The 12,195-nt window shown below is 40.3% G+C and overlaps 1 protein-coding gene across 3 annotated transcripts in view; it reads left to right on the top strand.

Annotated features, from left to right (window-relative positions):
- The window catches only part of HN1L (hematological and neurological expressed 1-like), an 11,977-nt gene extending 498 nt beyond the window's left edge, over positions 1–11,479 (top strand). For 2 of the 3 annotated variants that reach the window (XM_010568562.1, XM_010568561.1), the window contains exons 2-5: positions 5,266–5,414; positions 5,917–6,059; positions 8,003–8,048; positions 8,804–11,479. In XM_010568562.1, the coding sequence (XP_010566864.1) occupies positions 5,266–5,414; positions 5,917–6,059; positions 8,003–8,048; positions 8,804–8,988 (523 nt within the window). In that variant the 3' untranslated portion in view covers positions 8,989–11,479. Of the gene's footprint in view, positions 1–4,541; positions 4,585–5,265; positions 5,415–5,916; positions 6,060–8,002; positions 8,049–8,803 lie in introns of those variants that run through there. The other variant, XM_010568563.1, reaches the window with a different exon arrangement.
- Positions 11,480–12,195: the final 716 nt, after the last annotated feature.

The raw sequence follows: 12,195 nt of genomic DNA on the forward strand, positions 1-12,195 counted from the left end.
CCTCCAGCTGAGGGGAGTGGGTCCGTACGGAGGGGCCTCTTCGGCCGCGGTGGGCGGGAGCGCCGCCGCCCACCCCTCCGGTAGCCGCTGGGGCGGGAGCCAGCAGGGCGGCGGCGCTCGGCGCCTGCTCGGTGACCTTGCTGTGCCTCAGTTTACCTCTCCCGCGCCCCGGGGGTTGGGGCGGGGGTGACGCCGCCGCGGGAGCGGGCGCTGCGCTCCCGGCGGTGCCTGCCGCCTTGGGCTCGGGACCGGGCAGGGCCGGCCCCTGGGAGGGGGGGAGTGAGCGCCTGCGGGGGTTACCGAGCTGGATGCTGAGGGGATTCCCGTGCGGGAAGAAAGGCCTGGCGCTGTGGCGTCCCTTTTCCCCCGGGTTCGTACCCCCTCAAGGAGGGGGGTGGGCCTGGTTACGCTCTGTGGAGCTTTGAGGGGGTCCAGCGCAAACGCCCGCATAAGCAGGTTTTAGCTTGTTCTTGCGTTACGAAGCTGAACTCTATTGTTGTACTTGGACGAGGGCGTATATCCTAGTAACTTGGAGCTGGAGTGGTCAATCCATCTGCCAGGCAGTCATGTGCTCGGAGGGAAGGAAGGCTTTCGAAATTGTGTGAGGGTGCTTTAAGTTTGCCTTTTTTTCCAGTTGCTCTAAGCTATGACCTGGTTTTAAAAGACTCCTGAGGATCCACTGCCCTTAGTATAGTCTCCAGGCAGCTTCTGTTCTCATGGTAATTTTAAAACCACATTTAACTCATAAATTGGGTTTCTGGCTAGAACCTGGAATGCAGACCATCATAACTTTTTAGTTAAGAGCAAGGAAAGGTGGTCTTGTTCCAGCTTGTTCTCTGGCATTGTGGCAGAGTGTTTTCATCGTGCCTGAGGACAAATTGTGGCAATACACAACTATATAAACAGACCTGGCACAGCATATGTGCATGCTGCAGTACTGCAATACGTTACGTTATTGGATTTTTATAGAGTGGTCTCTGAGATGGTGACTATTGACATATGGCCTGTGCCGTCAAAAGCAAAAAGTACGTGGTTTGAGGACACTTTTTCCAGAGCTTATTCTATTCTTTCCCTAAACAAAACTTTATTTGATGATAATTCAAATCCTTTTGCAGTTCTTGATGTGTAGAAGTTTCTCTAATTAAAACTGAGCCTAATTCAAAATCCCTGCAGCAACCACCAACAGCTGTGGAAGTGGGGAAAAAATAACTCTTCCTAATGTGAAAATCTTTGTGAGGAAATTATAAACAAATGCTTTGCACTTTGAGAACTTCATAATACAGGGGTATTACTGTTAGAAATACATGATGCTAAAAATATTTTAAATGAAAGCTTCCACTTAAATAGTTGCACAGTGAGATGTATCTCTAGTGATCCAGTTAATGTGTACAGTGATATAGTAAACAGCTAGTTTGCTGAATCAAATTAACTGCCTAGTTTTATTAAACTTTAATAATGACACTTTGTATTTTTAAGGAAGTTTTGGTTTTCCAAAATAAAACAAGGAATTGCATGTCTAAGAGTTGCTGTTGCTCTGAAAGCAAAGCAGGACAGAATTCTACCATTCTACTGTTGTGCACACTATAAAGGTGCATTGGTTTTATGTATCCTCAATTTGTCTAGTATATGAGCAGTTTAGCAGCTACTGTATAGAGCTGAAAATGGTAAAGGTAGCCATCTTGGAAATGTAATACACATTTTTCTCCTCCTCCCCATCAGTGTTATTGCAGAATATTGCTTTCAGATCCAGAGCATAACTGACTTAACAAAGCTTGTTGTTTGTTTATGAGTGACCTGTTTAATGAGGCATGAGTTTGTATTGATCCAACAGCAGGAGTGCCCCCAGTAACTTTCTGGTCTTTGCTTTAGAGCTTGGTATAGTAAACCTTAACACCTGCTTTCTGGCTGGCTTTCTGCTAGTTGCATTATGTATAATGAAACTCTCCTATTTTACCTGCTTTATTAGAACTGTCTGAAAACTGGTAGGACTTCAGTGTTTAACTTTCAGACAGATGTAAAAAAAATATATATATAGTCAGTGTAATGGGTAAGTCTTGGCACCTCTTCCATAGGTCGGCTGAAAGGTTTAATGAGGAAAGGGCATTCAAATTTAAGTGTTTTAGAATGTAGGGAAAAAAGACCACAATAACTAATTAAAATTCTTCAAGCCTGCCAGAAGAGAACAAAGCAATTAGTAGAAGCTTTAAACTTACAGGGTAGGGTTCTTAATTCAGCTATTCTAGATGAATTGACAGACTTCTAGTCTACTGGAGGGGAGAGGGAAGAGGAGGAGGGGCAGATTTAGATTGCATAGAAAACAAAGGGGACTTTTTTCATTACTGTTTAAAAGAATAAAACAACACCTACCCCCCTGCAAAGGAAGAAAGAATAACTTCTCTGGCTACAAGACAGAAAAATATCTCTATGTAAACTGGCATAATACCAATATAAACTAAAATTACTATAAAGTGTATGTTGCATTTCCTTGTACTCTGTTGAAGCAGAACACACTGGCTTATCAAGTTCAGCATGCTGTTTTCCTTTGGTAGGATTCACAGGGTAGATCTTATTTTCTTATTTGGTTTGGGAGACCTGCACGTCTCACTCTGATCTAGAACTGAGTGATGTGGGAGTACAAGGAGGTCAGCAGTGCTCTAGAGGCTACACAGCAAGAAAATAGCTCTGTATTCTTCCCAGTTTTTGGCTGAAGTGAAGGAGTGCAAAACCCTGTCCTCTTTGCTATTGTAAACTGAAAGATTTTGTTGCTGTACTTCAAGATTATTTTTGGTAATTCCTGTGAATAACATAGTTATCTGACTTTGCATTAGTTAGAATTTTATGGACCTGGTGTCACAGCCACTTGAATGTTTATGGAATATTTGGAAAGTTCCTAGCAATTAGAAGTTTCCGAAATTGAGGAGGCAAATCCACTTCGTGTCTGTAGAGTCAAGACATTCTTTTGAGTGATGCTGGCAGAAAAGGTCACCTATTATGCTGATTTCAAAGTGCTTCGTAAGCACCTCAAGTGATACCTCTGACTTATTCATTGCAACAATAGGGTTTTCTTAGTATGTATACTGAGCTGAAAATGGGAGGACCATGTACCATCAATCAGTGCTGGATTTCTTTTGATGCTTAATTAGGTTTGTTAACTGAATAACGAATACCTTTAATCTTAAAATGGGGTTCCTCTAGAATTTTCTTCTGCAATGGATCTTAAATCCAGTTGCAGGAATGAGAAGTAATTTGATTCTTGTGACTGGTTGTTTTTCTTAAACAAAAAAGATTTGAATGTAGTTATTTTGTTATTCCCACCTACGCTTGTAGGCATGTGTTAAGAAAACAGCATGGTAAATGGAGTGAATCTATAGTGTAAGAAACTCCTATCTGTATAAATGATGTTTCTCTTCCTTTCAATCTCTTTGACAGTATACTTAGAACTCAAGAAAGACTAGATGCATTAAAAAAATAGCTGAAAAGAATGGGTAAAGTCAGAAATCTTTTAAATTATATGAGGGATATTAGCAGACCTACTTTTTTAACAGGAGCCCCTTCCCAAACTCTAATTGTTTCTTTTTTACTGTTCCCTTCTCTTTTCCTTCCATCTCCCAAGTTTAAATGCTTAAACTGCCTCATTGTTTCTAGACCATTGTGAATGATCAAAATACATAATTTGCCTATATGATGCCTGGTTTAATAGCAGTTTTGGATCTTCTAACATACACGGAAAGCCGATAGCATAGTTGGATCTGTAGTCTGTTGGACACTAAATTGTAAATAAAACTTCTGCTTAGATATTATCTTACCTGTGCAGTGGACAATACAGTTGTCCTGTCTACTGAAATTCTAGTTATTCCCTTAAGCTAAAGGGGTTCATTAAATCCACTGTCATACTAAGGATTAAAATATTGAAACTGGCCAGTAAAGACAGTCTCTCTGAGGCCGATTTTGTCTATATAAACTACTCCCAGACTAAAAGAAGAACTTTTTTCTCCTTCTTCCCAAAGAGAATAGAACTGCTTTCTGCATCCTGAGATCTGAAATGCTGACAAAGCTCATTTTCTGACAGGGCAGCCAAATATCTCTGCTTTTGTGAAATTAAATCTTAGAGTTAAATTGGACCAGATCTTGGCTTGGAGAGGAACCTTTATTTATGCCTGGCAGATACCTAACCTGAAAAGGCTTGCTTCTGTCACAGATCTACGGGGGTGGAGGGTAGTGTTTTATTAATTCACTGATGTTTGAATTCTGTTCAGGTAGAATGGAATAAAGATCTTGCAATTTATAACTGTTCTCTAAGTTTAGTTTAGGTCCCAGATCAAGTATTCAGGTTAGAAGAGGTATAATTCAACTACTACTTTTGCTCAGCTGCTAAGACTGTGGGTAATTGGTCAAGTAGACATAACTGTAAAGATTATTTTTGATACCTAGGTATTCATTGCTTTCCCATGCTTTTCCTGTTAATTTTCCAATTAATTCCACTGATTCTACTCCCAGGTAGTAGTGCAGTTCCTTTTCAGGGCAGGACCTGAAGTCTGTTGAACGAGGCATAGGTATTAACTGTGGACTCAAGCATGACTTTTGGTAGGTTTTCAAGAAGTCAGTCCATTTCTATTGTAACCTCCAATTTTTATGAGGATCCGTCTGATATACCTCTGGTGCAGAGCTTTGGTTGTAATGGATTTGCATCTTGACCACTACAAATTTGGCTTTTTAGCATTCCACCTTTCCATTCTAAACTCTACAGCAGCTAATATGATAACTGGTGGTTGAAACTAGCAAATTTTTTAGTAGTTATGAAATGTCTGCCTTTATTAAAAGTCGATGAGTTTGAATTGTATCACAGATGCGAAGTTGGTATGTGCAGTTTAGCAGAAAGTCTGATTCTGTACTGTTTCTTTTTAAAATACTAACCAGAGTCATAGGTCTTCTCTTAATCTCCTGTTGCTTCTGGAACACCGCAGATAGCATAGCCATTTGTTCTGGTGGCACTTTTATGACTATTCCAAGTAATTGTAGATAACATAATGATCAAGTTGACTGAATAGGAGGCTGGCAATATTTGTGCTGAACTTGAGAATATTTTATTAGAACAGCTCTTGAAAAATAGATACTTCATGAACGTAGCAGAATTACCTGAAGTAAGTTCAAATCAGAATAGTTATTCATAACATACAAGGGAGAATGGGGAGGGGACATCAAATATATTGAATGCTGTAAATTTCAAACAAACTTTTTTGTCTCTTCTCTCATTCTGCAATGTAGGGTATTGAAGCCCCCAGGAGGAGGTTCTAGTAATCTCTTTGGGAGTACAGAAGAAGTTTCTTCTTCAAGCAGGCCACACCGGATGGCATCCAATATCTTTGGAGCATCAGAAGAACCTCAAAACATTCCAAAAAGAACAAACCCTCCAGGTAAGAGCAGCCACCTCCTTCAACACGATTGGGTTCTGAATTGCAGCACAGAACTGGTTTCGTATTCCGGAAGTGGAACACTGTGATCTGTCTGTGTTTTTATGTTGCATTTTTACAAACTGAGTGGCCTTGAACAATAAATCTACTCAGACTTCTGAATATATGAATATTTCAGTGATCTACATGTTCACATACTTTTTTAGCACATCATCCAGGTCTAATTCTTTCCTAGTTGAGGTCTAGGAAATGATGAAAGGAAACTGCTTCTATTCTAGAGCTGTGTCATCAGTTAGCTGCAGTGAGTTCAGCTGTGAATCTGAGACACTCTAGTGAATTCTTGTAACAAAGGATTTCAACTAGTATCTTTAGGCAAGCAAAAGTAAGTCTCTAGGCAGTAGAGTTCTAGAAGTCTTTGAATTCTTTTTTTTTTTTTTTTTTTTTAATATAGTGTGGTAAAACTAAGTCATCTAGAAAAAAATAATATCTAACAACTGCCTTGCAGGGGGAAAAGAAAGTGGTATTTTTGAGGATTCTAGTTCTGCTCAGCCTCGTCCACGCATGAATCCACCTGGTGGGAAGACAAGTGATATCTTTGGGTCTCCTGTATCTACCAGTGTTGTACGAGCACACCCAAATAAGCCTAAGGTATTTGTACTTCTTTCGCTGTCAAACCAGGAAGCTAGCAGCTCAGTGAGTCATCTTACAGTCTTGTCACAATGTAATGCCTGTATTCTCTTTAAGATGACAGACCTGAATTATGCATAGGGTAACTTAAAGTTAGACAGTTATTCCCAAAGTTTCTTTTTATTAGCTTGTTATTTTTGGTATATCAGATGTCAGCATGCTCTGTGGTTTGCAGTAAAACTATTAATTGGACTGTGGATGTGTGTTCAAAAAAAAAAAAAAATAGAAAAGAGGAAAAAAAATGCTTCTGAAGCCTTTGGTCTTCCTTGTAAGTGAGGTACAGCTGGAGTTCTTTGCACACAGCCACACAGCATTTAAGCTAGATAGGAAGAAGATATTTCTCTTTATTCTGCAGTTTAGCAGAGGTGATCTTGATGCCAACTCTGGAAAGTCAGTGAACACCAGTGAACTACAGTCATAAATCTTCATGTGGCCTGGTTGTGCCCTTCACCTCTCTTAAATATGTTTATCTATGTTCAACATGAAAGCAGTTTAGCAGGAGATTAAGCTTAAGTGATCAACAGTGAAAAAGTGTCAGGTCCAGCATGTACTTGATTTTGTGATGTCAGACAAAAGTGTGTCTTGCTGTATTAGTTGTTACTTTTTGATCTTAAAGCTGAGGTGTGTGGTAGCTGGAGAGGCTTGTAGTTATGACCAAATCTGGTTTTGGAAAAAAGGAGAATACATTGTCAATTACTTTATTTCTGTATTTAAATACCCTATATTTGGATTTACAGCCTGCTGCCTTACTCTAAGTTGATACTATTAAGTGAGTAGCTACTAGGTTGGCAATGTTTTTAACATGTCAGATGGCATGGAAACTTAACATCCCGTGAAACACAGCTCGCTGTCTTTGTGCTGAAAAAGCAGTAGCAGTCTCATTTTTCCTGGAACCTTAGGAAGAAAAGATTAGTCCAATTTAACTTTTTTTTTCCTCCTCCTTTTTCCCTTTTAAATTTGAAGGTGCTGGTAGTGTGCTTTTGCCTAACTTTTTATGCAGACTCTGGAGTATATTTTGGGGAATTTGGGTCATAAGATAGGAGAAGAAACAAAAAAAAAGAATGGGAGCTAGGTTTTGTCAGGAGTAGTGCTGTTGGTGTAGGAAAGGGCTTTGTTTTGTTCCTCTGTACCCCTTTATCAGGCTGGTCTCTGATTCTTTTTAGTTGTGGTTTTGTTGTTTTTTTTTTTTAAATGTAACATTAATTCCTGTGAATTCCTGACTAAATAGAGGACAATGCTTTGGAAATTCCCATGTCTTTAATTAGAGCATTGGAATTGTGGGAAATCCTGGGCTGGAAAGGAGATGGCATATTTGCAAAAATTACGGCAAGTTGAATTTAATGGGTGGGAAAACATGCAAGCTTTTCTGAAGTATTTCATGTGTTTCCGACAATCAATTGAGGTTGTTGGGAAAATGGTTTTAAAAGGTTTTGTAATTACCTGACTGTTTGGGTCACTACAGATACTCACTGAAAATGGTAATTGCTGGATATAAATAGAGTGCTGAAGGGCTGCTTGTGTTCTAGTTGTGAATACCAACTTATCCTGGGTGGTAGTGGGTGCTTGACAAGAACAGTAATTCTAGACCTTTGGACTGAACTGTTTATTATAGACAAAGTTTTAAGCCTCTGATGAGCTAATGTAGCATCTTCATCTGTGTTTCAATGAATTGTCCAAGATGTACACCTTGACGTAACATAGGAGTTATCTCTGCCACTGCTTTTGGGATTATGTAGGGGTGGAGGGGCTGAAGGGCTGCACACAGTGTCTGCAGCTGTTGGCTTTTACCATGATAAATGTATAAACTTAGATCAGAAACAAAGCAAAACTTTCTGACGGATTTTGTGACAGAGTTATTGTTTGAGAACGATAATACACTGAGATAGTTTTTGGTTTCTTTGCAGGATCACATTGTCTTGAAAGAAGATGAAACACCAAAGAAGCTAGAAGGTCAGCAAGAGAAATTCCTTTCTCTGTTCTCTTTGAGAAGATAAGCTCTGAGAAGTAGTTTCTTATGCTTCCTCTTCGAAACATAAGACTAAGGCTGGTGTTTAAGATAATATAACTGAGAAGTTTTCCTTCTGTTAGTCAGAAATTTAATTACTTGTCTCAGGGAAATGGTCCTCTTCCTCTTATTGAGGAGAACACCACAGGTGTAAGTCTTGATACTACATGTGTGTGCGTGTACTCTGCTGATACCATCTGTGTATATATGGATATATATGGAATCCGTTTATGTAGAAAAATATCCTATCAGATTGCTTCTTCCTCCCTTGCCATCTCCTTCAAGTGTGTAATCTTGACCTCCTGTAGTTGTAAATAACAAATAGCTGAGTGACAAAATGTATCATTGCTCAGCTAGTTACTGTTGAAGAATGATGGGAACGCTGCTTTCAAGCTCAGTATGAAAGGATTCATTGGTATGTTGCATCTCTTAATTGCCTGGAACTGCCAAAGTAATTCTGAAGGTACATTGCTTAGCCTACATATCCTTGTTAGAAAGATTGCTGAAGGAAGAGAGGAATTGTTGTGAAAAGGGTAAGTCTTCCTCAGCGCCTGTTTCCTTCAGGAAAAATGAACAGATAAAGAGAAACCTTAGTGTGCTATGGATGAGAGACATTGGAAATAATGCAGCCTACAGAAGATGAGGCACTTTGTGCAGTACAGAATAGCAAGCTGATCTAATCCATTTTCTTTTTATTCAGCTACAGAAAATACCAAACCACAGCTGGAAGATGGAGGCGAGAAAAAAGATCTGGGCAAAGAAGAGCGATGCAAGGAGCCAGAACCCAAGATAGACAATCACGAGCCCCGATTAGGGCCAAGACCACGGTCACACAACAAAGTTCTCAATCCGCCAGGGGGGAAATCCAGTATTGCGTTCTATTAGGGTCAACTGTTCACTTTCACTAACGGAGTCTGCACAGAAACTCTTGTCTGTGGTTGCAAGGTCAGTTTATAGACTATTGTTTGTGGATAGATTCTTAGGCAGATGGATGACGGGTTATGCTAAAGTGTGTAGGAAGGATAACCTGATGATTTGGGGAGGGAGGGCTGGGGAGGGAAAGGGTGCCTTGTGGAAGATATGAGTATTGGCCTGCCTGGGTAGGTGGCAGAGGGGGACATTAGTGTAACTTTGTGAAAGATCAGTGCTACTTTGTGGTAAGTTTGTTGGACTGTTAGGTTCTTAGCTAGCTAGTGGCTCAGGACACTTGTGGAGTCAGGCTTATCCATACAGTCAACGTGTAAAACGTTGTGAATGGGTAGGGACCTGGAGGTCACATCTGAAAGATTCTGAAGCACAGCAGGTAGGCTGTGCTTTCCTCTAGGCAATAGAATGCAGCTTCACAGTGTGAGTTGACTTGCAGTCACTTTAAAATGTAAGTACATTCCACTGGAACAAGTAGTGCTACCGTGGTTTTGAGTGTCTTCAGTCTTTGGTTCTCTTTCTCCTTTCTTGCTTTGCAGCACATGATTGCTGATGCAAGGACAAAACATGCTGAAAGTTTCTTTTATACTCGTAAACCATCATATGTTAATAAATATCATGGGCTTCCCCTCCCCAGAGTATTCAGGCCTTTCTGATGCCTTCAGTAATCTGCTGATTACTATGACTAGCTCTTGACAAGTGATAATATCAATCCAACATACTGTTTCATGTAGGTGCTTCTAGAAGACTTTTATTTAAGTATCCTGGTTGAGTGCTTGCACATTTTCTAGTAAAGATGTGGGTGCAAACAATAGCTTTATGGTACTCTTTGAACACAAGCAACTTAAAGTGTACAATTACCATGGAGAACATTCTGAGGTGTCCAGCCAGCTAGCTTTGACCCAACCTGTATAGAAATGCCTTAGCTTCTCCAAAGGTTTTTACTTTGTACCCTGCGGAAACCAGGACTGTTCTGCTGTCTTCACCACAGTGCATTTTTTGTTTGTCTGTGCTGACTCTGTTAGTGAATTCTCTTGTCTTTGGTCAGCCTTATGTTTGCCTTTGACTGCCTCGGATTTTTGTTGGTAAGGTTGGGAGAACTACATGGATTCTCCCAAAACCACAGTTGTAGTTGTTTTGAGACATGCTGTAGACTATCCTAGTTGGAGAAACAAAGACTTTAGCAATACAAACCTTTTGGTTGTGCTGGCTATCTTAAATCATGTTTGGAAGACGTGCATGTTTTGCACAAACATTTGTTGGGGAGAGTAGCTCCCATCATTTGTTCTCTGAATGGACTTTCTGATCACATCCAGAGCTTTGATATATGAATGTTAACATTAGGTGCTTACTGTTCAGTGTATTTAATAGTGACTTTTTAAATTTGACATACCGAAACAGGAGTTGTTCAGGTACACCAAAGAACAAGTGGCCTTATCTGCATTTATCTGCTGCTGTTCTAGCCCAGGTTCCCGGGGAACTGCTACTGTTCAGAGGGGACTATCTCTGGGCCAGGTGCTAAAACACTCTGTGATTATAGGTCTTACTAGACTGCTCAGTTCAGTTGAGGTCAGAAGTGGGATGACTGCATGAAGACTTAGTTGCCTTTTCAAATAGTGAAAGTGAAATACATGGGGCAGTGCTAAGGGTAGAGATAGCCATGGAAAGTAGGGATTTCAATGCCTTTGTACCTTTTCAGGTAGGTTTGGAGCTTCCTGTTATTTGGCCCCGAGGGAAACAAGACAGTGATTCTAACTGTAACCCTGGAATAGATTTATGTAAATTCCAAACATCTTTTCCTAGCAGCTATTCTTGAGTCTGTGCTGTCTAGCCTCTGGCTGAGTCTCAGACACATCTATCTGTTTCAATTCCTTGTTCCAGTACTTGACAGGGTTTTAAAAGGCTACCATGTGGAAAAGTCAACCAGAGGCTGCTTTCTGCATTGAAGGGTCTGGTGTAATTGATGCTGTCTGTAATACTGAGCTTAGACTTGGCATCTTTCAGTACCTGATGTGCATTGGCTACAGTGCCTGTCTTTTAAACAGCAACTTCCAACTAGGCCTTAAATTAGTTAAACTATGTTAATTTTCTTGCATTTCTTTATTTGGAATCTAAACCATGTTTTCAACTCATCAAGTAAGATTGGTAAGAGCATTTCTCCGGGACAGAAGGGGATTGGAAATCAAATGATAAATCATGCAATTGTCAATAAACCTCTGTATTTTGTTACTTCATTGTGTGCTGTAGATCTCTGCTTTTATAAATTAATCGGTAATTTAGTTCAACGTAGATACACTGGCAAATTTTGTTATCTGAAATGGGAAAAATTGCACAAGTCTTTTCAGGCCTTCTGTACTGGGGAGTATGCTTTGGAGATGTGACATCCTGCTCAAGGTTGCTCATGAGACCTCTTATCCCTGGGGAGTGTGAAGGCATGGTAGCAAGGGTGGGCTGTTCAGCTCACTGCCTTTTTGTGGGCATGGCATTCTGTACAACGCAGGGATGCTGTTACGCTCCAGCAATACTGTAAATATACTTAAATATTCAAATATTTTAAGTCTATTTGTAGAGTAGTGTAGTAATTCCCCTTGAGCAGGGGATGCTCTTGATGTGGAGGAGTCATACCCCCACTTCTACACTTTGGGTGAGTGCATAAAACTCTCCTCATGTGTCAAACTGTCCTGGCTGACAGCGTGGAGGTGACGACAACGTGGAGGTGACTACAGCTACAGAAGTTCCAGTTCTGGGTGAGCTGGACATGGTGGCCTCTCAGCCAGGGTGTTCTAAATCTGCTGCATTCATCCCTTACTTTACAGATTGTGATGCCCTACAGAACATCTCAGCCAGCACTTGTTTCTACAGTGACTTCTGTATTTTGCACTGAGAGTTTTGCCATTTGTAGTTCAAAACTCTCCTCTCAAGCGTGCACGATGCTTTGGGTAGGATCCACTTAGTGTGGGAACTTGCGAATATCCTTGATAGATAACATATGAACAACGAAGGATTGTTTTTCCTTTGAACTGCTGGCAACTAGTAGACTACAGTATAGTTTCACTTTGCAACTCTATATATTACCTCATTGCTTTGCCCATAAATTGAAGGTTTGTACCTTAAACACTTAGAATATTATCCAGGTTACTGTTTCAGTCTTGTAAGGGAAATGATGAT

Source organism: Haliaeetus leucocephalus, unplaced genomic scaffold (genome assembly GCF_000737465.1).
Source record: "Haliaeetus leucocephalus isolate CR32 unplaced genomic scaffold, Haliaeetus_leucocephalus-4.0 Scaffold250, whole genome shotgun sequence".
Lineage (NCBI taxonomy): Eukaryota > Metazoa > Chordata > Aves > Accipitriformes > Accipitridae > Haliaeetus > Haliaeetus leucocephalus.